The following is a 24,316-nucleotide window of genomic DNA, read 5'->3' on the forward strand; positions in this document are numbered from 1 at the left end:
CACACACAACCCCCCAACCCCCAGTGTCATTATGAGAATCGGGCCAAGGAGGCCTAACGAAGAAGGCCCCGTGCGGAGCGCTGGGCCCTCGCCAGTGAACGCTGCCCTGTCTGCACGCCCCAGCCCTGCAACGTGGCCCGAGTGGGTGGCAGGGTGCGTGCTGCACGCCTCCTAAGGCCTCACAGCTGACCAGTGGCTGCGTCAGGACCCAGCCCAGCGCCGCCTGAACGCAAAGCCCGGCCATTCAACCACAGAGCCATGTATTTTATTTTGGATTCATACAGAATCTATGAAAATGTGGAGAGAGGAACGACCGAAGTTCGTGTCGACTTCATCAGCATAACTGCCCGACTCTTTGAGGCCAGTCTCCCTTTTCTCAACTTTAGGTGAAATAGATTTATAAAGAAAAGGCAAGGAAACACAGCACGTGATTATTTCACATCTTTAAAAATAATCACATTGGGGCGCAGCTGGGGGGCTCAGCCAGTTAAGCATCTGCCTTCGGCTCAGGTCATGATCTCAGGGTCCTGGGATCGAGTTCCACACACATCGGGCTCCCTGCTCAGTGGGGAGCCTGCTTCTCCGTCTCCTGCTCCCCATTTGTGCTTGTGCTCCCTCATTCTGTCTCAAATAAATAAATAAATACAGATCTAAATAATAATAATGATCATTTCTTGCGGGGGGGGGGGGGCAGTGCCTGCATGGCTCTGTCAGTTAAGCTTTGGACCCTTGATCTGCGCCCAGGTCTCAATGGTAGGGCTGTGAGTTCAAGCCAGGTATTGGGCTCCGCACTGGCTGTGGAGCCTACCAAACTAAAATGAAATAAAATAAGTGAAAATGATCCCTTTGGCATAACCAAGCACAAAAATGAAAGTAGCTCAGTGGTATCTACTTCTCATCCCTAGTTTTCTGTTTGTTTACTTTTGCTTCATTTCATTTTCATTTTATTTATTTATTTATTTTTTCATTTCATTTTAATGTAAAGAGAAGTCAAAGGAGGATCTGGTGGGGTTTATCCTTAAAATAAGAATATTTTATTCTTATTTATTCTTATTTATTAAATAAGAATGTTTTATTCTTATTTATTAAATAAGAATGTTTTATTCTTATTTATTTTATTCCATATATTTTATTCTTATAAATATAAGAGAGAGAGAGGAAAAGTGGGGGGGGAGAGGGAGAGGCAGGTTCCCCTCTGAGCAGGGAGCAGGTGGCCTGAAGCACCCGGGCGCCCCCCTGGTTTATTTTCAACACCACAAGGCAGACGCCGTATCCAGCTATGCTGGTACCTGAAATGTTCTAGTCGATGAGAATTTTAGGGAAGGGGCAACATTTAAATTTGGACGCCACTTACGAAGGTCTAAGAGGCTGAGCAGTAGGGGACTACTGACAGGTGCAAAGTGGCAACTAGTGAGCCAGGGGAGATTCACAGGACACATCAGAGACCAGAAAACAAGGGCATCGAAGGGACAACAGTACGAGCTCAAAACATGGAGGGATTTGGAAAAAGGAGGAGAAAAAAAAAAAAAGAGGTGGGATGAGGCCTTTACACTGAATAAAGAAAAACATGTCATCTAGGGTCAGCCAGATAACGATAAGAAGTGTCATTCTGTTTCCTAACATTACAGCTGTCATTGTATTACCTCATTCTGTGGAAAACTGTGGCCAAATAAGGTATCAATGTGTTGGGAGTTGATATCAAGTGATTTTATATATATGTAATTTTTTTTTTAGCCCTGCAGAAGCATCCTCAGAACTTCCTGCGTTTATTTTCACGAGGTGCGCAGGAGCTTAGCTGGCACTCAGCAAGTCAGAAGAGGGGGGTTTCCATCCAACTTTGATTTACGATCCACAGAGATGCCAATTTCCTGTTTTTGAAGCGCTGCGGAAAACTTTCCCAAATATAATCTGATAGGCAACAAAGCCTCCTAACAGATGTGAAGATTCGAGGAAGGATCCAAAGCACAACGGTGGGTAAGCACTGTTTTCATCTTAAGGAAGGGACTTCAGTGAAAATTGGGACTACAGATATTTTTATGTTTGAGTGTCATTCATCATAATTGCAGGGGAATGGGGAAACTCAAAGCCTGCTTATTTTATAATCCGTTGGTAAAATACTTGTTATTAATCCTGTATGTTTGCTTCTGAGCTCTCCAAGCAGGATAAAGGCACCTTGTCCCCCCCTCTGTCTCTCCGTCAGGGAGTTCTCGAGGGGTCAGGGGTCACAGTAGCTCTTGTCATCCCATCAGGGCCTACAAGGGAGTCTGTGACTTCAGGGCATGGGGGTCAGGGCTTCCTTCAGCCCCTGGCTCTGAATGTGGATGTGGGTACGGGGCCACCATGGGCTGAGGAGCTCGTCTGCCACTTGCATATCTGGGGACACCCCAGAGAAACCATCAGGCTCCCCGGGATGGAGGGTGATGGGGGGGAGAGGGCAGCAAGGAAGGCTCCCACCTCTCCCCGCTGCCCATCCCCACTTCCCACTGTGTTGCCAACCACCCGAAAATCAGGTTACCCCACTCCCCGCACCAGCTAGGACCTGGCCCCCGGTTGCTGAATCTTGCTCTGCATCTCTGAACAATTTCAGACGTGCACTTTCTTGAGCAGAGGAGAGTAAATAAGTAGGTGCTTTATCCAGCCCGGGGCAGGGGCTGCGGGCGCGATGCGGGGGTGCAGGCCCCCCGAAGGCAGCGATCTTTCCTTCCTCCCTCCTTACTTTCTTTGAGTGAACAGCTCACCAAAGATCAGTGACAAAGCTCCCAGCGGCCTGGGAGGGTGATGCAAGGGCTCCAGTGCATTGAAAAGGAACGAGAAGCCTACTAAAGGCTCCCTGTGTCTTCCATCATGAAGTTTTGGGGGGCCACGGTCTCCACCAGGGACCCCAGCCTGCTCACGGCTTGAGCTTCTTTTAACTCCGTACCTACTCACAGTAGGTGCTCGGTAAACGTTTCCTGGATTGAGTCAAATACTTAATTCCTTTTCTTGGGATTGATGTATATTTGAAAACACAAATAATTGGAAAAGCAGTACTGATGGTCTATCTTTCCCCTTGAAGAAGGAATACGTGTCCTGATTTGTATGAAAGTCTTCCTCTTGGCTTTTCCTGTAACTGCTTTCAAAGACAGTCTAACAATCAAAAATTGCCCTTTTGCGGATAATTTCAGCGTCAACAGGTTCTTGATTATCTGGAACAAAGAAAATATGATTTAGGAAACGTTTTGAAGGCCATTATCACCCAAAACACGAAACCCTACCTGACTTTTTATTATTAATTCACCGTGAATGTTCGCATCGTTTGAAAGTTAAAGCCTCGCACCTAAGATACAGATACTATTAGCTTCGTGAGCCCTTGTACTTCTTACATCCTAAGCAACCCAGCTCTTGCCTAAGTGAGTATGTTCTTTGGTCATTCTATGACCTGAGCGTGCAAGTGAAAAATACCCTATTTCTTCAAATTTAATATCAAATCATCACACATAAATTGTGAGACACACTGTCATTTTACGTGCCACTGGAAAGGAAACACGCCTCCGATATCACTGTAGGACATATCTTGACTTGAAAGAAGTTTAGCTGTGAAGAGATATGTCTCAGGAGTGATGATATGAAGTGTCACTTGCCTGCCTAACAGATTTGTCATTCAAGTGCTGGAACCCCAAATCCTTGGACCGTGGAAGGACCACGCACCAAGCACACCACCTGTCACGAGCCTCATCCAATATAAAATTACCAATGGAGTTGTCTTAGGGCTTATGTATTTATTTCTGTATTTAACAGATATTACTTTGTACCTAAGATATGTATTAGAGACCACTCGTGCCTTCAAGGACTTACAGTCTAAAGCACATGACTTAGGGTTAAGCCAGGGGGCAGCTCACCATGGCCCTCAATCCAGCAGGCCTGTTTTTGTAAACTTCTGTTGCAACACATCCACGCAGATTTAGGCATTACCTGCCTTCACGCTATAGTGGCTGTGTAGTGGCAACAAAGACCACACGTTATCTGAAGGGCCTGAAACATTTACCATCTAGTCTTTTAGAAAACGTTGGCTGATCCCTGGTTTAGGCTAACGGTTTTGTACACAGGCCTGGGTCACTTAAAAAAAAAAAAAAAAAAAAAAAAAAAACAACTTTCACGTTTCCAACAAATAGCCCATCAGTTCAAGCTGGCACAGACTCCAAAGTCTAAAAAGGAAAACGGGAGAGAAAGTGAATAAACAGAGGATATAATCATAAAGAGAACAAACAAAGGGATCCTTGGGGGTGGGGGCTCAGCGGTTGAGCGCCTGCCTTCGGCTCAGGGCGTAATCCTGGGGTCCCGGGATCGAGTTCCGCATCGGGCTCCCTGCGTGGAGCCTGCTTCTGCCTCTGTCTGTGTCTCTGCCTCTCTCTGTGTGTCTCTCATGAATAAATAAAATCTTAAAAAAGAGAGAGAGAGAGAACAAATAATTACTTAAGAACTATCTGCTCTCTTCTCGCTTCTCACATGTGGTCTTCTGAGTAATCCGACATTGGTAAGGAAAGAAAAGACCTATTCGTCTGACAATGTTGCAGTTTATTAGCAACGCTGGCATTCAATTTTGCAAAGAAAGAGTTGAGCACGCGTAGGTAACGTCAGGTATGATGACCATGGACTCGAGCCGTGCCCCAATAATTTACCCATGACACCCCTCGATGCCTGCTTTTTGCGCTGTCATTCATCCTCATTCACCCAATATTTACTAAGCAATTATTATGTGCTAGTTTGTTCCAGCGACGAGGTTTATTGCCATGAACAGAACAAATCCTTTACTTTTATGGAGTTTGAATTTGAGTAGGAAGAGACAAAAATAGGTCAAATGATAAATGTGTACTATGTCAGGGAATGGTGCTGAGCACCGAGCTGAAACTGGGCAGGGTGGGAGAGGTGGGCCGTGCGCAGTCGCCACGGCCATTTGCGACAAACCCCGGGAGAGCAGGATCAAGCCATCCGGAAAGGCGGCCTGGGGGAAAGGATCCGCGCAAAGGCCCTGAGGCAGAGGCATTGCAGGCTGGGCTCGGGAGGCAGCCACGTGGCCTCTGCGGAGGCCCAAAGTGAACAGAACAGGGAGCAAGAAGGAATTAGGTTGGAGAGCATGGAAGGGTTTCATAGGCCGTGCCGGGGACTGCAGGGTCCCTCAGAGGGAGACGAGAAGCCGTCAGGGGATCTGGGGCAGCGGATGGCGTGACCTGACAGCTGAGTGGAGAACCCGCTGATGGTGGTCATGGGAAGTGGGCAAATGGGGGTGGGGGGAGCGGGCGGCTCTTGTACCAATTCAGGCAGGAGAGGAAGGTGGCTTGGGTTAGAACTGTCCTGGGAGGGGCCCCTGGGTCGCTCGGTGTTTGAGCCTCTGCCTACGGTTCAGGCCGTGACCCTGGGGTCCTGGGATCGAGTCCCCTGTGGGCCATCTGCTTCTCCCTCTGCTTGTGTCTCTGCCTCTCTCTGGGTCTCTCATGAATCAATAGATAAAATCTTTTTAAAAATCCCACAAAAACAGTACTGGGAAGGGGCACTGGGCTAGTTTAGCCAGTAGACCAAGTGATTCTTGATGCTGGGTGTCATGAGTTCAAGCCCCATGTTAGTTAAAAAAAAAAAAAAAAAAAAAGCAGTATTGGGAAAAGTGGTGAGACACAGTCAGGTCCTGGATACCTTCCAGAGGTAATGCCTGGAGGATTTGATGGTGGATTGGATGTGAGGTTTTACAGGAAAAAAAAAAAAAAAGGTAAGGAAATTAACTCATTCCTTGTTATGAACAACTGACATTTCCTTAATCCTTTATAAAACGTAGATAAATGTTATCTTTCGAAAAATAATATGCTAACTTGGTAACATAATCTAAGCAAAAGTATGTGCTGTCATACAGATAAAATTTCAAGACAAATTGTCTAGCCTCCTTTTCCAATCAGCAGCCTTCCTTAGGCCGCTCCTGGGAAGAAACTTGGTTTATTTGTTATACTTTACTCACCCGTGTGGTCTCATGTCCTTTTTTACAGACAGAGATTTCCTATATCTGCAATAGTATCAGTTATCAATGATAATCTATATTTTTCATTAAAAACTACTCCTAAATTTAGCATATTACAGCTTTAGTAAAAGACTATTTTTACAAAATAGCTTACAGTAGTATCCTGTTATTCCAGGTGAAGGGTTAAAAATCTAAATTCCAGGAGTGTTTTAAAAGAAACAAAATTGCGCTACTTTGGGTGGTCTTGGGCAGTGCTTTTGAAACACAAAGGTGCAAACAGTCACCTGGAGATCTTACTGAAAATGCAGATTCTGATTCACAGGTTCGGGATGGGGCGGCCACTCTGCATTTCTACCAAGCTGCCAGCGGATGCAGGGGCTACTGCCCTGGGGTCTCACTCCGAGGAGTGGAGCCCTGGCACCTCAGAACCTGGGCTAGGAGGCGATGAGCTAGAAGATGTCCTCTGTAGGTCAAGTGTAGAAACTAGGTAGGAATGGTCTATTCAAGAAACATTCATTGAGGGCTTGTAGAGGATCCCACCGTGGACTCCATGCTGGGGTTCAGAGAGGGAAGCCAGCTCCACTTGTGATGAATCTTCCAGACTGATAGGGAGCAACTAGATAAATGAGCAATTACAGCAGCCACGGTGCAGTGGCACGTAGGCCCCTCTGGACGGAGGAAGGGTGGGGAGGGGAGCTGTGAGTTCCCTGGGGGGTACACACAAGGAAGAGGACACGGAGGCAGAGACGTTCTGGAAGGAAGTGCAGGGCACAGGCGCAGGCCTGGTAGCTCGTAAATCCCTCTGTAATTGCAAACTGTTGGGGGTGACTGGATGCCAGAGGCGGTGGGGGAGGTGGAGGGGGAGGGGGAGGGCGCCATGGTGGGGAGGCTGGGGGTTGGGGGCTTGGGGCGGGGAGCGGGGCTCTGAGGAGCCGCAGCAGCCCGGGAGCTTCTTTCCGATTTGGGACTTGAACGTACACATTTTTTCTTTTTAAGATTTTATGTATTTATTCCCGAGAAACCCAGAGAGAGAGGCAGAGACCCAGGCAGAGGGAGAAGCAGGCTCCTGCGGGGAGTGGATGCGGGACTCGATCTCAGGACCCCGGGGTCACGGCCTGGGCGCAAGGCAGGGGCCCCACCGCTGAGCCCGAGGTCACACGGGGAGGTCTGCGGGCATCGGGGACCGTGGGGAGGAGCAGACCCGCACCTGCCCGGGCCCCCACGACGCTGACCTCCCAGGACCGTAGTGTCCGCGCTGCCGCAGGTCACGCGCCCGGTAAGACCGTGATGCCCAAATGCAAAAGCACCGCTGCCCTAAAAATCACAACTTCCAAACGGATAGAACAATTCACGGGGATGCAAAGCCGGTCCTCCTGGCTGCCTCCTGCAGGTGCGGGGGGTAAAAAGGGGGCAGGTGCCAGCAGGTGAGCCCCGGGGACCCACACCTGCTGCGCTGAGACCCTGTTGACGCTTCTGGCGCAGTTGGAATCCCTGTGAGTCTCCGGCGTGATGCGTGCACAGGAGGGCAAATAATTCTGATTTCCAACGCGGAAGCCGCCTCTAAATTGGAAGTGGAAGACCAATTCGGCCTCCATTCGCAGAGGAGCCAGTAAAATGAACCTGCAGGCTGGCGGGCAGTATCCCGGGGTGGTGCAATTTGTCAGGGGCCGAGGGAGCAGCGCGGGAGGGGGAGCACCACTGGAGGGGGGGCAGCGCGGGAGGGGAGCACCACGGGAAGGGGGAGCACCACGGGAAGGGGGAGCACCGCGGGAGGGGGAGCACCGCGGGAGGGGAGCAGCGCTGGAGAGGGAGCAGCACGGGAGGGGGAGCACTGCAGGAGGGGGCGCAGCGTGGGAGGGGGAACAGCGCGGGAGGGGGAGCAGCGCGGGAGGGGAGCAGTGCTGGAGGGGGAGCAGCACGGGAGGGGAGCACTGCGGGAGGGGAGCAGCGCTGGAGGTGGAGCAGCATGGGAGGGGGAGCACTGCAGGAGGGGAGCAGCGCTGGAGGGGGAGCAGCGCGGGGGGGGGGCAGTGCGGGAGGGGGAGCAGCGGAGGAGGGGAAGGACTGAGGGAGGGGGAGCAGCGCGGGAGGGGAAGCACTGCGGGAGGGGGGGCAGCGCGGGAGGGGAAGCAGCCCTGGAGGGGAGCAGCCCCGCCCCGGCCCCTGAGGCTCCGTCACAAACCGCTGTGTGGCCCTCGTGGCAAAAAAGCGGCCACCCCGGGCTTTAGTGCAGCAGGGCGGGGCTCAGGCTGCGGAGGGCGGGCGGGCCGGATAAGCACCAGCCGCGGAGGGCGGGCGGGTCGAGGCTGCCTTGCGTTTGGAGGCTCCGCAAAGGAGGAGAATGACAATTTAAACAATCCCAAGCCTCTGGCAGCGCCCCCCCCACCCCCCACCCCCGCCAGGTTGCGGTAACGGCTCCTAGTAAATGGCTTTGCTCTTGCTCCTTTGCTCTGCTTCCCGTAATACCCTGAATCCTTCAGGAAGCAGTCGTCTCCCCACTTTACAGACAAGAAAACTGAGGTCCAGAGCCCAGAAGCGTGTATGCATCGCCCAAGGGTGCTGCTTTTTGATTCCCTGTGTTCGTGGCTCTGACACTTGGTCCTTGCACGCCGCGGGCAGATGCCCACTCGGGAGCAAGCTGGTACTGTCAGAGCATCAGCACACTGAGGCGGCCAGGGATCCGGGTGATTTTACTTGTGTTTCCCCCCAGGTGGCGGTTCCTGCTTCCAGCCGGTGGCTTCCACTCTCCACTTCCTTTGGGAATCGCAGCAGGGTTGGCGAGAGCTGGCGAACAATTTAGAAAGTCACTGTAAAAACACAGCCCTCCGGCAAGGAAGTAAGTAGTACAGAAATATGAGGGCACAGCCGGTGGAAGTATCTAGAACACGGAAGGGCTGGGGGGTGGCCCAGTGCAGGGCATTGGGCCGCTGCCAGGCCCCACTGTTCTACTTCCCTACCCCCAGAGGAGGGGGCCCTGAACACAGCCCCCATCTCCCAGGGGCCACCCTGGACTCGGACTCCCCTGTGGGTGGCAGGAAGAAGGGGGGGACTGGGGCGTGGCCCCGGGGACCTGGGCTCCCTGCATGGAGCCTGCTTCTCCCTCTGCCTGTGTCTCTGCCTCTGTGTGTCTCTCATGGGTAAATAATCTTAAAAAAAAAAAAAAAGCGGGGGGGGGGGGGCATGTGGTCTCCAAAGCCATAAGAGCCCTTTTCCTTCTCCGCTCAGGCTTTTCCGGGTTGCAAACCCTTCTTCTAGACCTTCTAGAAAAGCCGGTAACCAGCGCCCTCCCCGAGTCCTCACACTTAGCACAGTCCTTCCTCCGTGTGTCCTGGACACCTTGGGGTCCCCCACTTCAGGCACAGCTGGCTGTGAAGGGCCTTTGTCGATGTGAACGTGCAGCAGCAGCAGCAGCAGCCTGGGGGTTAGGACGCTGTCCCTCCACGCGGGGGGCTTCGACCTGACCGCGAGGGGCCTTAACTGTAAGTACAAGGTTGTGGGGGGGAGAAAATCCTGCCTCAAGGCCGCCGTGTCACCTCCTGCCTGAGCTCCCCGCTGCCAGCCTGCTCTACAAATGCCAGGCTTGAAATACAACCTACAAAAAAGAAAAGAAAGAGGGAGAGAAAGGAAAGGAAAGAAGGAGAGGAGAGGAGAGGAGAGGAGAGGAGAGGAGAGGAGAGGAGAGGAGAGGAGAGGAGAGGAGAGGAGAGGAGAGGAGAGGAGGAAGGGAGGGGAAGGGAAGGGAAGGGAAGGGAAGGGAAGGGAAGGGAAGGGAAGGGAAGGGAAGGGAAGGGAAGGGAAGGGAAGGGAAGGGAAGGGAAGGGAAGGGAAGAGAAAGACCCTGTACAGGTGCACGCGTGCTTCTTGCCGCCCCCGCCCCGCGGGCCTCTGTGTGGGGAGGGAGGGCCCGGTGCCACCTCCACCGCTGACGCATCCATGGCCCTGTCACGCATGCAGACACACCAGGAAGATACGGGGCCCAGACACGTGCAGGTAGGTCTATGCAGTCTGTGCAGCCCAGCCTGGGCGGGGGGTGTCCGCTGGCCGCCCGGCCACCCCGGCCTGGGGGGTGCCCAGCGCAGGGACCCCGGCCTCGCTGCACAGGCCTGCCTGCCTCCGCCCGCACCGTCAGCTCCTGAGCACCCCCACGCAGGGTGTACGAATCCGGGGGACGCGGCCCTGCCTCCCCCTGGGTTCCCACCCAGAGTTCCCAGTCCACGGTGTGGCGCCCACCCAGCTGGTCGTCGCAGCCAAAGGGGAAAGGGCACTGAGGCGCCCTCCCCGCCATCTCCGTGTCTCCGGGTCATCACCGAGATTTTCTTAAATATCTCTCAAATGTGCCTCTCCATCTTCCCGCCACCGCCCCGGTTTGGACGACCGGAGGCTCGCATCTAGACCATTCCAAACTGCTTCCTTCGCTACAAAGACGCCAGAATCCTCTTTTCAAAATGCAAATCTGAGCATCTTCTCTGATTAAAATCCTTTAGTGGGTTTTCTTGAAGGGAAAAGGCCCTCCCTCCCCCTCTGGGTCACCCCGCACCGCGCTTCCCTTCCACCCCGCCGAACACGCTGGCACCCCCACCCCGGGGAGGGGACTCGCCCTGCCATCCGTCCTCCCTCAATGTCTCCGTCTCCCTCCCTGGCTTCATGGCCTCCACTGGGGCCTTAGGTCGGCCTGCTTAGGTCCTCAGGGAGGCCGATGCCGAGACGGATTGGGAAGGGCAGGAGATTCCCGGGGGAGCTTCTGTGAGGGAGAAAGGGGAGAGAAGCAGGCATAAAGTGGAAAAGCTTTTTTTTAAAAAAAAAGATTTTATTTATTTATTCATGACACACACAGAGAGAGAGATTGAGAGGCAGAGACACAGGCAGAGGGAGAAGCAGGCTCCCTGCAGGGAGCCCGACGTGGGACTCGATCCCGGGTCTCCAGGATCAAGCCCTGGGCTGAAGGCAGGTGCTAAACCGCTGAGCCACCAGGGCTGCCCTGGAAAAGCTTTTTGAGCAGAACAAGGGTCTGACATCTGTGGAAGAACAGAGGGAAGGAAAAACTGGGTAAGAATATTCTCGAACTGCAGTGTAGCGTCTGCTCCGAGAAAGCCTCAACCAGGTCACGAGGCCGAGCGGTCTGGGGAGTCAGGGGCCTTGGCGTGAACATTAGGTTGGATCCCAAAGGGGCAGCAGCCGGAGGCCGTCGGCCAACTGCTCTTCCTTCAACGAGCTCTCTCTCGAAGGGAGTGCGACGTGCCGTGCCTCTACGACAGCCACAGATCTCTGTGCAAACTCTGTGCATTTTTCGGCAAAAAAATATTTTCCTGTATCAAGGTTGATTCCTCAGATTATTATAGATTACCAGAGCAAGATAGACCAACATTTTAAAGATTCTTGACTCATCACAGATTCCCAATCACAAATAAATAAATAAATAAATAAATAAATAAATAAATACTGAATTACTTTCACTCTCCTAGGTTTAATAAGATACGAAATTGTACCAATATATTTTATGACGTTTTGAAGAACAAAGTTAGAAGGAATGTTAAGGGAGGGGAGCCTTTGGAAGTAACAATAAATTGAGAAAAAGAAAATTTAGTAACCTATTTTCTAAATAGTCTGTAAAATATCAGTTTGATTGCAGAAATAGGAGAGTTATAAATACATGTGGTCGCTGTTAAACGGAACTCCTCTCTTTTCCATTCAGTTTGCCTTGTAAATAACCACCCCAAGCTAGAGATTGACACTGACTCCGAAAAAATAACTCTTATTTTATGTTTCTTGAAAAGGTGAAAAGATAAGTATGACACAGTTCCTACCCTTGGGAAGTTCACATCCTAGCCAGAGAAAAAGACTTGTAATAACGGACCACATACCACCACCCGGTGCGGATTATAATGAAGTGAACAGAGACGAGAGAGGACTTTATTCAGCCACCATGGAGAGAGAAAGAAGAAACCGATTCAGACAACTGACCTACGAACTGGACTTTGAGGAACGAAGAGGAGTTTTCCAAACGGAAGATATTACCAATACAGGATTCGTGCTTGCAGGGGCGTGGAGGTATGACAGTGCGGACAACGTTAGAGGCAGTGATCGCACGCAAGGTTGGTGTTAAAGACGGGGTATCAGGGCTTGTCCTGGCGTGCTAAGGCATGTGTGTTCTCCTCTGTAAACATGGCAAGGGTGGAAAAGGTTTTCAAGGTTTTTTTTCTTTTTCTTTTTAATTGGAATACAGCTGCCGTACAACACTACACTGGCTTCAGTGTAGAACAGAAGTTCAACAATTACATCCTTTACAAAATGCTCATCTCGGTAAGTATAGTTGCCATCTGTCACCATACAAGATTATTACAATATTATTGACTCTATTTCCTATACTGTACTTTTTCATTCCTGCCTGTACCACACTTATTTTATTTTTTTTAGAGATTTATTTCATTTATTTATGATAGACATAGAGAGAGAGAGAGAGAGAGAGAGAGAGGCAGAGACCCAGGCAGAGGGAGGAGCAGGAGTCCCGACGTGGGACTCGATCCCGGGACTCCAGCAACATGCCCTAGGCTGAAGGCAGGCGCTAAACCGCTGAGCCACCCAGGCATCCCCACACTTATTTTATAAGTAGAAGTTTGTACCTCTTTTTTTTTTTTTTTTTAAGTTTGTACCTCTTAATCCCCTCCACCTGTTTTCCCATCCTCCGCCTTCTCCCTTTTGGCAACCATCAGTTTGTTCTTTGCATTTACGAGTCTGTTTTCTTGTTGCTGTTAGTTTGTTTTGTTATTTGTTTATTCACTTGTTTTTTTTAAATAAATTTATTTTTTATTGGTGTTCAATTTACCAACATATAGAATAACACCCAGTGCTCATCCTGTCAAATATTCACTTGTTTTTAAGTAGGCTCCACAGCCAGCATGGGGCCCAACACAAGGCCCGGACTCATGACCCTGAGACCAAGACCCGAGCTGAGGTCAAGAGTAAGACCAACTTAGCCAACTGAGCCGCCCAGATGCCCCTAGATTCCACATAAAGGTGAAATCATATGGTACTTGTCATTCTCTCTGTGGCTTATTTCATTTAGCATAACGCCCTCTGTGTCCATCCACGTTATCGTGAGTGACAAAATCTCGTTCATTTTTATGGCTGAGTAATATTCCATGTGTACATACATTTCATCTTCTTCATCCATTCATCTATCAATGCACACTTAGGTTGCTTCCATATATTAACTATCATAAATAATATTTATGATTTTTGAGTAGGGAAATGTCATATCCAGAGCTGTGTTTTATTTTATTTTTTTTTTTGGTTTAAGATTTTATTTATTTATTCATGAGAAACATAAAGAGAGAGAGAAGCAGAGACAGAGGCAGAGGGAGAAGCAGGCCCCATGCAGGGAGCCCGATGTGGGACTCGATCCCGGGTCTCCAGGATCACGCCCTGGGCTGAAGGCAGACACCAAAACGCTGAGCCACCCAGGGATCCTCTAGAGCTGTGTCTTAGAAAGATCATGCTGGCAGCAAGGAGGAGGGATTGGAGATGAGACTAGAGGCAGAGAGGCCAGTTCAACTATTGCAATAGTCAAAGTCAGGAAGTGTCACGGGCATGGGGATAAATCTGAGAGCAGTAGCAATGGGAAAATGTGAAGATGGACAGAATCAAGAAACTTTTGGAATATAAGGTCTAAGTCTTGGTCTCTAGGTTCCGTGGTTCAGCCTTTACGTGGAGTACACACAGCTGATATCCCGGAAAACAATACCTGGAGAAGGATCATCTTTCCGAGATACCATGAAAGCATCTGACAGCTTGTCTTCAGCTAGTCCAGGCCTTACAAGAGTTAACGTAATCTTCCTGGTTGACGCCAATAAACATCCTCAGATCTTACAATGGTCCATTGAACATTGGGTTCATAGCATGAAATCTTTTTAATGATTTATTGGATTTATTAATTTTTGGAATAGGATTCTTGTCATTTTCATAAATAGTTAGCCGAGGTATGTTGTAATAGGAAGAGTGAGAAGTGGACACGATCGTTCCCAAATGTGGAGCATCTGGCTCTCAAACCAGAGTTATTCTTCACCTCTCCCCCCTTTTTGTTCCAAAGATGTCATTTCCTTCTCATTTAGGTATATGATTCAGATTCAGCCACTCTGCTATTTTCAAAACGAACAAAATTAATCAACTTATTCCAAGAAAAGAATCTCAGAATGAGATTATGATCTAGAAATTATGGTCAAATTATGTGACGGCGGAGCTCAGTTAAATATGACCCGTGGTCATTATCATTAAGCAGATTGTGTGGATGGCAGGGACACCCCACAAGAGATGGCTTTTTAGAAAGCGCAACAAACATGGAAGACTCAAACCAATGGTTTTAAGGAATCGCCCACCCTTGGCTTTGAGGAGCTTTTTATGGGTAATAGAGATACATGCGTCGTTCCACCGCACATTTGCATATGTGATCGCTGACGGACACCTCTACCTGGGGTGTCTCACTGGCCTCCCAAAGTCGACATGGAATCATTTTGCTCCTAGGGTCAACTCTTCCTACCATATCATATCTCTGTGACTCCTGACAGCCCATCCCTGGCAGCCCTCATCCATCTTTCTTTTTTTTTTTTCCTCCCCCACCATACACACGAGTCCATTCCCCAGCTACCCCCTTAGGTCCTCCTATTCCAGCCTCTTCTTTTGTCTTCCTACTGTCACCAGGAGGTTTTTGTTCCCGCTTCCTCTCCCCTGGAGGAGCCCTCTAACAAGCCGCAGCCTTCAAATCTCCTCGTATTCCTGTCCATTCGGTTTATGGTACCCAAATTAACCTTTCTAAAGCAGAGCTTCCAAGGCAGAACTTTAGAATGTTCAAAAATGGTTTAATGGTTTTACTTTCTCTACCAAATAAATTCCGTACTCTTTAGTCTGATAGTTTCAGGCCCTGCAAGTCTGGCTCCAAACCACCCCTACCCCCACCCCCACCCTGAATGTGAACCCAAAGTGCACAACTATTTATGAGTCAGATCCTACAATCCTTTCTGGATCCATGACCCTGTTAAACCATTACTCTGCTGAAAATTTTTCTGCCCTCTCCACCCGTCAAAATCTGTGAACTCCTTCCATGATGTAATGTTAACAAAACAAAGAAACAAAAAGAATATATTCTATATTATACACTGATACAATCATACTCATTATTCTCTCTCTCTCTCTCTCTCTCTCTCTCTCCATTTATCTACCCATCACTCTATCTAGAAAAAGGAAATCAGGTTTTAAAAGATATATATCAAGTTGTTAAAAGGAGACTGCTCTCTGTGGCACAATTCTGGGTGGATTTTCCCCCCTTTTTATTATTAAATTCGAATTTTTCTGCAGAGAACATGTATTATTTTAGTAAGAAATATATCGGTTTTTTTTTTTAAGATTTTATTTATTTATTCATGAGAGATACAGAGAGAGAGAAAGGCAGAGACACAGGCAGAGGGAAAAGCAGGCTCCATGCAGGGAGCCCAACGTGGGACTCGATCCCTGGTCTCCAGGATCACACCCTGGGCTGAAGGCGGCGCTAAACCGCTGAGCCACCCAGGCTGCCCTATATCAAATTTTAAAACAATAATTTAAATGGAAAAAAAAAAAGCCTGTCCACATTTTAAGGCATTCCTCACATCTAACCTTTTTACTAAACTTTCTTTGATGATTAAAGGTGTATATATGAGCACCCCTACTTCAACTTGCTCTGCACACACCTACACATACACATACACAGAGTCATTGAAAAGTCACAAGAAAGAGCATAAGCTTTGAAATAAAAAAGAAAAAAATCACTTTTGGGTTTTTTAATTTTTTTTGGTGGGGGGGAGGTGTCATGTAGGTTCCATGCTGAGCGTGGAGCCCAAGGCAGGGCTTGAACTCACAACCCTGAGATTAAGACCTGAGCTGAGATCAAGAGTCAGACCCCTAACCAACTGAGCCATGCAGGTGCCCCAGATTCACTTTTGATTGTCACTTTGGATCCATTCCTGACCCCACTATTCCACACCTTGCCCACTGGGGCCCCAGTGACACCACCCACGGTCAGGCTCAGCCTAGTTGATCTCACCATCGCCACGGGCAATACGGTGCAGCACACTGGCTTTTAATTTTACAATACTGTACATTTTAAACGGATAATTGTTGATCAAAAAAAACATTTAAGAACAAACTTTTGGTTGCACTTCCAGTTAAATAACAGCACTCTCCCGCCGTGCCCCTGCCTTTAAAAAAGAAAAGAAAGCCTGCAGAAGAGAGAAGAGCATACATTTCCCTTAGCGAGGGTCCCCTGGCACCCTTACCCAACACCTTGGTTGCCTTGACTTACCCGACAGTACATAATTCCCTTCCAGCTTTACCTCTGTTTGTGGGGACTCAAAGCCCCGCCCCCCGCCCCCGCCCGGCCCGTATTTTGGATTTCCCCATTGTCTTCAATCAGTGACAGCTCTCAGTTGTCAGCACCTTGATAAATCTGGCCACTGGGAGTTTCTTGGAGGGAGGGAAGAGTAACTAATAGGGATATTTCTACAACTTTGTCTTAAGTGTTTTGGTGGCAGAAACCACAATTCCCAGGTCAGCTCTTCAGTCTTTGTGGCTCTGTCCCTAAGAAGCAGCCCAGGAGAGCGGTGCCCGATTCCCTTGCTTCATCCAGCCTCAGCCTTAGCTTTTTCATCAGAAATCAGCTCTCTTGGGATCCCTGGGTGGCTCAGCGATTTAGCACCTGCCTTCAGCCCAGGGCGTGATCCTGGAGACCAGGGATCGAGTCCCACGTCGGGCTCCCTGCATGGAGCCTGCTTCTCCCTCTGCCTGTGTCTCTGCCTTTCTCTGTGTGTCTCTCATGAATAAATAAATAAAATCTTTAAAAAAAAACGAAAGAAATCAGCTCTCTTGAATATGTATTAAAAACACTCCATCTTTGCCTCCATTTTCATAGAAAGTTAACTTCTGAAAGCAAGAACATTTTTTGTTGGTACTTTAAAAAGCTAGTTCCAAATTGCATTTAGCTGAAGCCAAAGGTAGCATTCAATTTATTTAAATGCAATTTCTTATGAGTGTACTTGGAGAGAAGGTCAATAAAAGAGTGCCAGGAGAATTTCCCTCATCTCCATTATGCCTGCTTCCCTTTGCCCACGCAGAAGTCAAGAAATTTCAAGCAGTAGGACAGAATGTTCAGCTTTTCAATAATTAGCTGAACATAACCTGGAAATAAAAAAGGGAGGAAAAAAAAATAAAACGACTCTTCCAAAAAACAGAAATAGTACACTTAGGCCCCTCAGTACGGAGTCCCAGCTGAACTACAGTCTGAGCTTGGACATTTGGCTGAAAAAAAAAAAGTTGAGACTACATACTGAAGCATTTTCTATTAATTATAGTATTTAAAATACACACATATCTTATTTCTATATTTGAACTTCACTTTTTTTTTTTTTTTTTTTTTTTTGCTTCCTAATATAGATGACTTGGTAATACATAGTTTAAGTCGCTTGGTAGTTGCCGGTTGTTTTTGCCTTGTTCCATTCTTTTCTTCAAAATCATATCTTTTCCATCAATTGGAAAATTATATCAATAGCTTCATAGCTGATAGATTATAAATTCTTTAAATAAAAAAATTAGTTAAAAAATATTTTTTTAAATTTTATTTGCACAAGCAGGGAAAGTGGCAGAAAGAGAGAGAGAGAGAGAGAGAGAAGCAGACGCCCACTGAGCAAGGAGCCCAATGTGGGGCTCGATCCCTGGATCCTGGGATCATGACCTGGGCTGAAAACAGATGCTTAACTGACTGAGCCACCCAGGTTGCCCCTAAAAAAAATTCATTTAAGAAGAGAAGACCAAGATGTACTTAAATTATAAGAATAATAGAAAGTTGTATTTCTTCAATATGGGAAAAAAAAAAACAAGGTGGTGTACACTTTACTGGGAACAGTGAAGCCTGGGACCTATGTACTTAGGGTACTTTAGTTTAAAGTCTATGCCAGACCAATTCTCATCTTTAAGTTCTCCTAATGACAAACTCAGATTTTAGTAATTGTTTAAAAGTCCCAAAAGGAATATTGGGGGCGCTTGGGTGGCCCAGCTGGCGAAGCATCTGCCTTTGGCTCAGGTCAGGATCCCCGGGTCCTGGGATGCAGCCCCGCATCGGGCTCCCTGCTCGGCTCCCTGCTTGGCTCCTTGCCCTGCCTCCACCCGCCACTCTTCCTGCTTGGGCTTGCTCTCCCTCTCTCTCTGTCAAATCAATAAATTAAATCTTTTTTTTTTTAAAGATAAACTTCGAAATCCAAGATTGAAATTAAGGGGGTACAACTTCATGAGGAATCTGGGATAGCTCTGGAAAGAGGAGAACACATTACAGAGTTTTAGAAGGTTTTGTTCCTGTGACTATTTAATTATATTATTCGATTCAGGAAAACTGTAAGAGAAGGCAGGAGTGAGACTTGATTTTCCCAGCTGCTTTGTCGGGAGTTGGGGTCACTGAGCGTGAGGAGCCCCCCTTCCCTGAGCCGCTCACTGGCAGGAGCAGGTTTTCCTGCGAGGCTTCAACGGCGCTGGGGCCCACGGACAGCCGCGGAGACCAGGACCCGTCAGGTGCTCCCGGCCGATGGCCCGCGCTTACAGCCCTAAGAAGCTCTTGGGGACCTTAGGAGATAGATCCCCGCCAGCGCTTTTGGGTAGCGACCGAGTGCCCCATGCGGTTCAGCAGCAGGATCCAAACCTGGGGGACACCGCAGGCGCCAGTGCTCTGGGGTTGACCTGCTCCCTCGTCGGCGACGATGCATTTTGCCTCCCCAGCCCTGTTTGTTCACCTGCAGGTGACACTGGAGGGACGCGGTGATCGCGGCCGCCTGGCAGCTCTAACCTGGGACCAGGGCCCGGCGACGCTCTGCGGATCGTGTCACAGGACCAGAGTGAGTGAGCGGTGACAGGGAAACGCATCGGAAGTCCCCTAACCACTCGTGTTCTCCTGCAAGGACGAAGGATGGATGTTAGGGCGCCTGGGGGGCTCCGTGTGCCTCCGGCCCAGGTCATGATCCAGGAGCCCCCCGGGGGGCTCCCCTGCTCCTCACCCGCTCTGCTTGCTCACTCTCAAATAAATACATAAATCAAATCTCTAAAAAACAAAAAGAACAGATTTTAAGTTCACAGAAATTAAACAGAAATGGCTAAACATAGGAAAAGATGCTCAGCTTCATTTCTGATTGATTGATTGATTGATTGATTGATTGATTCATGAGAGACCCAGAGAGAGGCAGGGACACAGGTTCTCTGCAGGGAGCCCGACGTGGGACTCGATCCGGGATCTCAGGATCACGCCCTGGGCCGAAGGCGGGCGCCCAACCGCTGAGCCACCCCGGCGGCCCCCTTCATTTCTAATTTTAAGATGCAAATAAAAACAACGGTATACCACTTTCACCCGTCAGATTAGGAAAAATGAAAGATGAAATGTTTTGCCACCCGGGGGTGACTGAGTGGCGGGAAACTGGTCCTCTCTTAATGCTGTTGGTGTGAACGAAGCAGGTGCAGCCTCCTCAGAAGTCACTCGGCCCATCACTGGCCAAATCAACCCAGTTTCGTGCATTTACTCGCCGAGCAAACAATTTCACTCCTAAGGATTTAGCTTACAGATATACTTGCAAAAGTACGCTCAGCTGTGTGTACAGGAATGCTCAATACAGAATTGTTTGAAATACAACCGTGAATGTAACATAAATGTCCATTAAAGGGAAAATGGTTAAATAAATCATGCATAGTGCATCATCCATTTAATGAGATATTATACAGCTCTAAAAAAAAATCTGTGCTGAAATGGAAAGATGCTAAGAATGTTATTAAGCGTTGGAGACGCTTATGCATATCCTATACTTTGTTTAAAAATAAAGGAAAAATTCAATATTTGTATATCAATTTTCTAGAAACCCTCTAGAATGCTGTACAATTTGGGTCACCCTAGGGACGAAGGATTTGGTGGTCAGGGGATGAGAGACAGATCTTTCCTTCCATTTTATAAATTCATTTTATCATGGTCATTTACATTTATAATTTTTTAAAATATTTTATTTATTTATTCATGAGAGAGGCAGAGACACAGGCAGAGGGAGAAGCAGGCTCCCTACGGGGAGGCCCATATGGGACTCGATCCCAGGACCCCGGGGTCATGCCCTGAGCCAAAAGCAGAGGCTCAACCACTGAGCCACCCAAGGGCCCCTACATTTATAATTTTTTACAAACCTACTTAAAACAAGAAATAGCTTTAAGAAACTGTAGGGAAGGAATACCACGGAACGACAGTGTGTGCAGCCTGACGCCTGGGGGATGGCACCCCGTGGCCAGCCTGCACCGTGGCTGTGGGTGTGGAGATTACCAGACCCGTGGAGTGAGGACGCTGGTTCACGACTGCTCTTTTCACCTGCCCAGAATCCCCTTCCCCTTCTTTGGGTAGCAGGACTTACTTTGTGGGGAAGGGGGACCACCGTCCTCCCACCCCTCAGTCCCTACGTTGCAGGTGCAGGCTGGGGAACTGGACATTTGGCTCCAATTCCAAGTGTGGACACTGAGCCTGGCCTGGCCAGGAACCGTCATGATGGCTTCGCTGGGCCACGCATGGGCCCCGAGAGCATCCCCAGGCCTTCTGCCAGGGCTCCAGAGGGCCAGCCCTTCCCCGTCTGAATGCAGAGCTCCTGGAACAAACGTCTCAAACTGCTGTGGCCATTGCTGCCACCAACTGGGTGGAGATTTGTCTGAAAAATGAAACAAAAATAGAGGAAATCAGAACTTCTGTGATGAGAGACAGGTTCCTGTGGACACGAGCACCTGGACCAGCCACGGAGAAGCCTTTCCAATTGCCTTTCTGTAGTCTTAGACTTTCCATGAGCTGATAAAATCCATCCTTCCTCTTGCTGATTTCAGTTAAGCTTCTATCAGTTTCGACCAAAAGTCCTGGCAGATGGAAGCACCTTAGGCTTCTCTGCAACAGGCAGCGGTGCCCATGCTGCCTTCGAAGCCAGTGCCCAGCAGTGTGCATGCCCAGGCAGCGGTACTTTTATTTTTCACAATTCTCCTGCCTATAATTTCCATATCCTCCGACCCCTGTCCCAGCAGGGAGTAGAAGCTCAGTGACATTTCTGGGGCATGAGGCAATCACTCTAATTTTCAATATCCCAGCAGTGTCTCTGTGTAAAACATAGCACCTTGTGCCCATTTTTTTTTTTCTTGCATTTTGGGCCTCTTCAATGGTTAAGACTTCGGGATGGAAAACCTGAAACCACAGATTCCTGAGCCCCAACCAACTCTTCTCCATATGGCGGCTTTTGCAAAACCTAAAAGATTGGGGTGCCTGGATAGTGCAGTGGGCTAAGCAGCCTGCTCTTGCTGTCCGCTCCGGTCATGATCTCAGGGTCCTGGGATCGACCTCTGTTCGGGCTGGTGCTCAGCCCAGAGTCTGCTTCAGGATTCTCTCTCTCTCTCTCTCCCTCTGTCCCCGCCCCTGCTCTCTCTCTCTCTCTCTCTCTTTCTCTCATAAATAGATAGATCTTAAATTTTTTTTAAAACAAATCTTAGAGACACCTGAGTGGCTCAGTGGTTGAGCATCTGCCTTTGACTCAGAGTGTGATCCGGGGTCCAGGATCGAGTCCTGCGTCGGGCTCCCTGTGGGGGGCCTGCTTCTCCCTCTGCATATGTCTGCTTCTCTCTCTCTTTCGCTCTCTCTCTGTCTCTCATGAATAAATAAAATAAAATCTTTAAAAAACAATAATAATTTTTTTAAAAAGCCCAAGAGACCACAGTCAGAACTCCACAGCAGAACCACACAGACCCTTACTGAACTCTGTTATTCAAACACTTGATTTTTTCCTATTTACTAGAATAGGACAGGTATTGGAAGGATGAAAGAATTCCAAGTGATCAGCCCCGTTTCTTTTCTTTTCTTTATTTCCCTTGTTCTTCATTTTTAAAAAAATATGTTAACAACTTCTTTAAGCGACTTCTGCGGCCTAAAGGGCTTTAGAATCTTAAACACGTGCCAATGGCTCGTCCTCTCAAGGTCTCCTTTTCTGTTCTCAGTTCTACGAGCCGTCTCACTCCTCTGTTGGACACGCAGCAAGTGCGCTCCGAGGCCCCCCAAGTGGAGCTCGGGCCACTTCGCCATCACCGCCCAGGAGCCAGCCTCATCTGACACAGGACTCTGCACCTGGGTCACGGCCGTCCTCTAAGCGGGTACCCATCACCCCACTGCCTGCGAGTCGGGGTGCTCGGTGCTCATCACTCCACGGGAGCTCCTAACCCACCCACGGACCCGGTGTGCCTGGAGTGCGGCTGGAGGAGGTGACCTCAGGGACCCCCGGGCCACCGATCACACGCGAGGCTCGCTGACACACTGAGCACCCCAGGGCCCCATCACTCGGCGTGGCCCGGGGCATCCTGCGCAGGCCTCTCGCTCGCTCTCTGCACGTGCACTGCAGCCCCACTCCTCCAACAGTTCACAAACCTTGGGGGAGTTGGGGCCCCCTGGTCCCCCCCAGGACACACCGGTCTCCCTTGCCGCACCCGCCGCAGACTCAGGCCCGCCAACAGGGCTCGAGTCCGAAGGTGACGATGACAACGAGACCCGTGCATGCAGCGTGCCCAGGTCACCGGGAATGGCACCGCGCGTCACTGGGGCTGGACACGCCTCCCGCCACGACCCGCACACAGCGACCGGCTGGCCGCGACCCGAGGCAGGGGCACCGGCTGTCACACCGTGCGGGCTCCAGGGAACCTCGGTGCCTGCAGGCTGCGCGGCTCCGGGTAGCACCCGGCGGCCTATGTACCCTCAACGGCAGGTGCAAAATTAAGGAATCGGAAAACCCAGAAGAAAAGTAGCACTAGCGTCCCTGCCGACGCTCCTCCTCTTGCCCGCGACATCCCTGCCAGCCCCACGGCCCCAAGGAGGAGCTTCGGGGACTGTGTGGACCTCATGGTCCAGTTATCACGAGGGCCGTGTTGTTCAGAGCGACGTTTCCTTGGGTTCTCTCTGATGTTCCCTGAACCCATGGCCCCGACCGTGTAGCCCTGACCCCCTGCTGCCCGGGTTCCCTCCCGCGGCCCACCCGCTCCGTCCCACCTGAACAGCCACTCACCGAGTCCATGGGGTTTGGAATCAGGGAGACTTAGAATCAATCACCTAATCTTCCTCAAAAGATAAAATGCGGGCTTAGGATGACGGGCAGACGTGGTGAGAGCACAAAAAGAACATATATATGTATTTATATTATTCGAATGATTCCTTATTGTCTGCAGGATAAAAAAACAAAACAAAACAAAAAAACAAAAAAAAAACCTAGAAGCCGCTTAGCCCTCCTCTCCCCAGACTCCTTATTACTCACAAAATGCCCATTCTAAGCAAACTGGCTCAGTTGGCTCTCTCAGTAGCACGGCGGTTTGTACTATTCCATCTTCTGCCAAACTTGCTCGACTTTTATTTCTATCACTGTTAGACTGAAAGTATCTTGAAGGCAGAAATCATTTTCTATCACTGTAGCCCGAGGCTAGATAAAATATAAACACGTGACCTATAAAATAGTGCATGATTACTTGAATTCATCACTTGTCTTCAGTCCCATAAGACACAACTCAAAGCCTATCATTTCCATCGAGTCCCCCCAGCCTTTTCTCCTACAGAAATCCTCTCCTCGGGGAGCCCGGGGGGCTCAGGGGTTGAGCGTCTGCGTGTGGCCCGGGGCATGACCCTGGGTCCCGGGATCGAGTCCCACATCGGGCTCCCCACAGGGAGCCTGCTTCTCCCTCTGTCTGTGTCTCTGCCTCTCTCTCTGGGTCTCTCAGGAATAAATGAATAAAATCCTAAAAAAAAAAAAAAAAAAAAAAAGAAAAGAAAAAAAAGAAAAGAAAAGAAAAGAAAAGAAAGAAAAGAAAAGAAAAGAAAAAGACATCCTCTCCTCCTATGAAGCCCCCAGCATCTATTACCTGTGTAATTCATTTAGCAGCCAACCACGACATTCAATTCTTTTGCCAAATTTCTTGCACTCTCCTTCTATTTCCATGAGTTTTATGCTTTATCTCTTCAGGAATCATGCCCTTACCCCACACAACCCCCACCACCTCTGAGCTCCTAAATAGTCCCCTCGATAAGCACAAATAATTATTCATTTGGTTTATTTACCAAAGTGAACTCCAATTGTATATATTGCACAAGCAATTGCTATTCATTGTTAATTAAGGCTGGCTAGGTTTTTTCAAAGCACACTAGAATTTTGCGACTTTCTTATTTTACAAAAAAGTCAAGCCTTTTCTCTACATCTTGCAATAATTGTAAACGACACATAAAACATGATCATTTAACCA

At 49.0% G+C, this 24,316-nt stretch overlaps 1 protein-coding gene and 1 long non-coding RNA gene across 12 annotated transcripts; one reads left to right on the plus strand and one right to left on the minus strand.

The window, feature by feature from the left end:
* Positions 1–256: 256 nt before the first annotated feature.
* LOC140635968 (uncharacterized) lies at positions 257–7,735 on the minus strand. Its single transcript, XR_012033346.1, has 3 exons — positions 7,429–7,735; positions 1,644–3,185; positions 257–380 (listed from the first exon to the last, which is right to left on the minus strand). It is a non-coding gene; the product is annotated as an uncharacterized lncRNA (long non-coding RNA).
* On the plus strand, positions 1,899–19,198 carry LOC140635967 (uncharacterized). Of its 11 annotated transcripts, none has more exons than XM_072831328.1 (7): positions 8,271–8,522; positions 8,694–8,819; positions 9,209–9,462; positions 10,818–11,029; positions 11,758–12,075; positions 12,207–12,283; positions 13,667–15,394. In XM_072831328.1, exons 5-7 carry the CDS (start codon positions 11,772–11,774, stop codon positions 13,892–13,894), a joined length of 609 nt encoding a protein of 202 aa, XP_072687429.1. In that variant the 5' UTR covers positions 8,271–8,522; positions 8,694–8,819; positions 9,209–9,462; positions 10,818–11,029; positions 11,758–11,771; the 3' UTR covers positions 13,895–15,394. The 11 variants fall into 11 exon arrangements, 8 of the variants coding, with proteins under 8 accessions (XP_072687431.1, XP_072687430.1, XP_072687429.1 ...); XR_012033345.1 differs by lacking the exon at positions 10,818–11,029 and adding an exon at positions 12,863–13,010 and having other exon boundaries at positions 8,279–8,522; positions 13,667–15,393; XR_012033344.1 differs by lacking the exon at positions 10,818–11,029 and adding an exon at positions 12,866–12,997 and having other exon boundaries at positions 8,279–8,522; positions 13,667–15,391.
* Positions 19,199–24,316: the final 5,118 nt, after the last annotated feature.

Source organism: Canis lupus, chromosome 6 (genome assembly GCF_048164855.1).
Source record: "Canis lupus baileyi chromosome 6, mCanLup2.hap1, whole genome shotgun sequence".
In the NCBI taxonomy this organism is placed as follows: Eukaryota; Metazoa; Chordata; class Mammalia; order Carnivora; family Canidae; genus Canis; species Canis lupus.

Bases quoted from the DNA above. Each gene is read 5' to 3' on its own strand.
- LOC140635967 (XM_072831330.1), top strand. From the start codon at position 11,772: ATGACACAGTTCCTACCCTTGGGAAGTTCACATCCTAGCCAGAGAAAA. The intron at 12,076-12,206 runs GTTGGTGTTAAA...ATTGGAATACAG, and splicing joins AGGCAGTGATCGCACGCAAG to CTGCCGTACAACACTACACT. The intron at 12,284-13,666 runs GTAAGTATAGTT...CTTGGTCTCTAG, and splicing joins TTTACAAAATGCTCATCTCG to GTTCCGTGGTTCAGCCTTTA.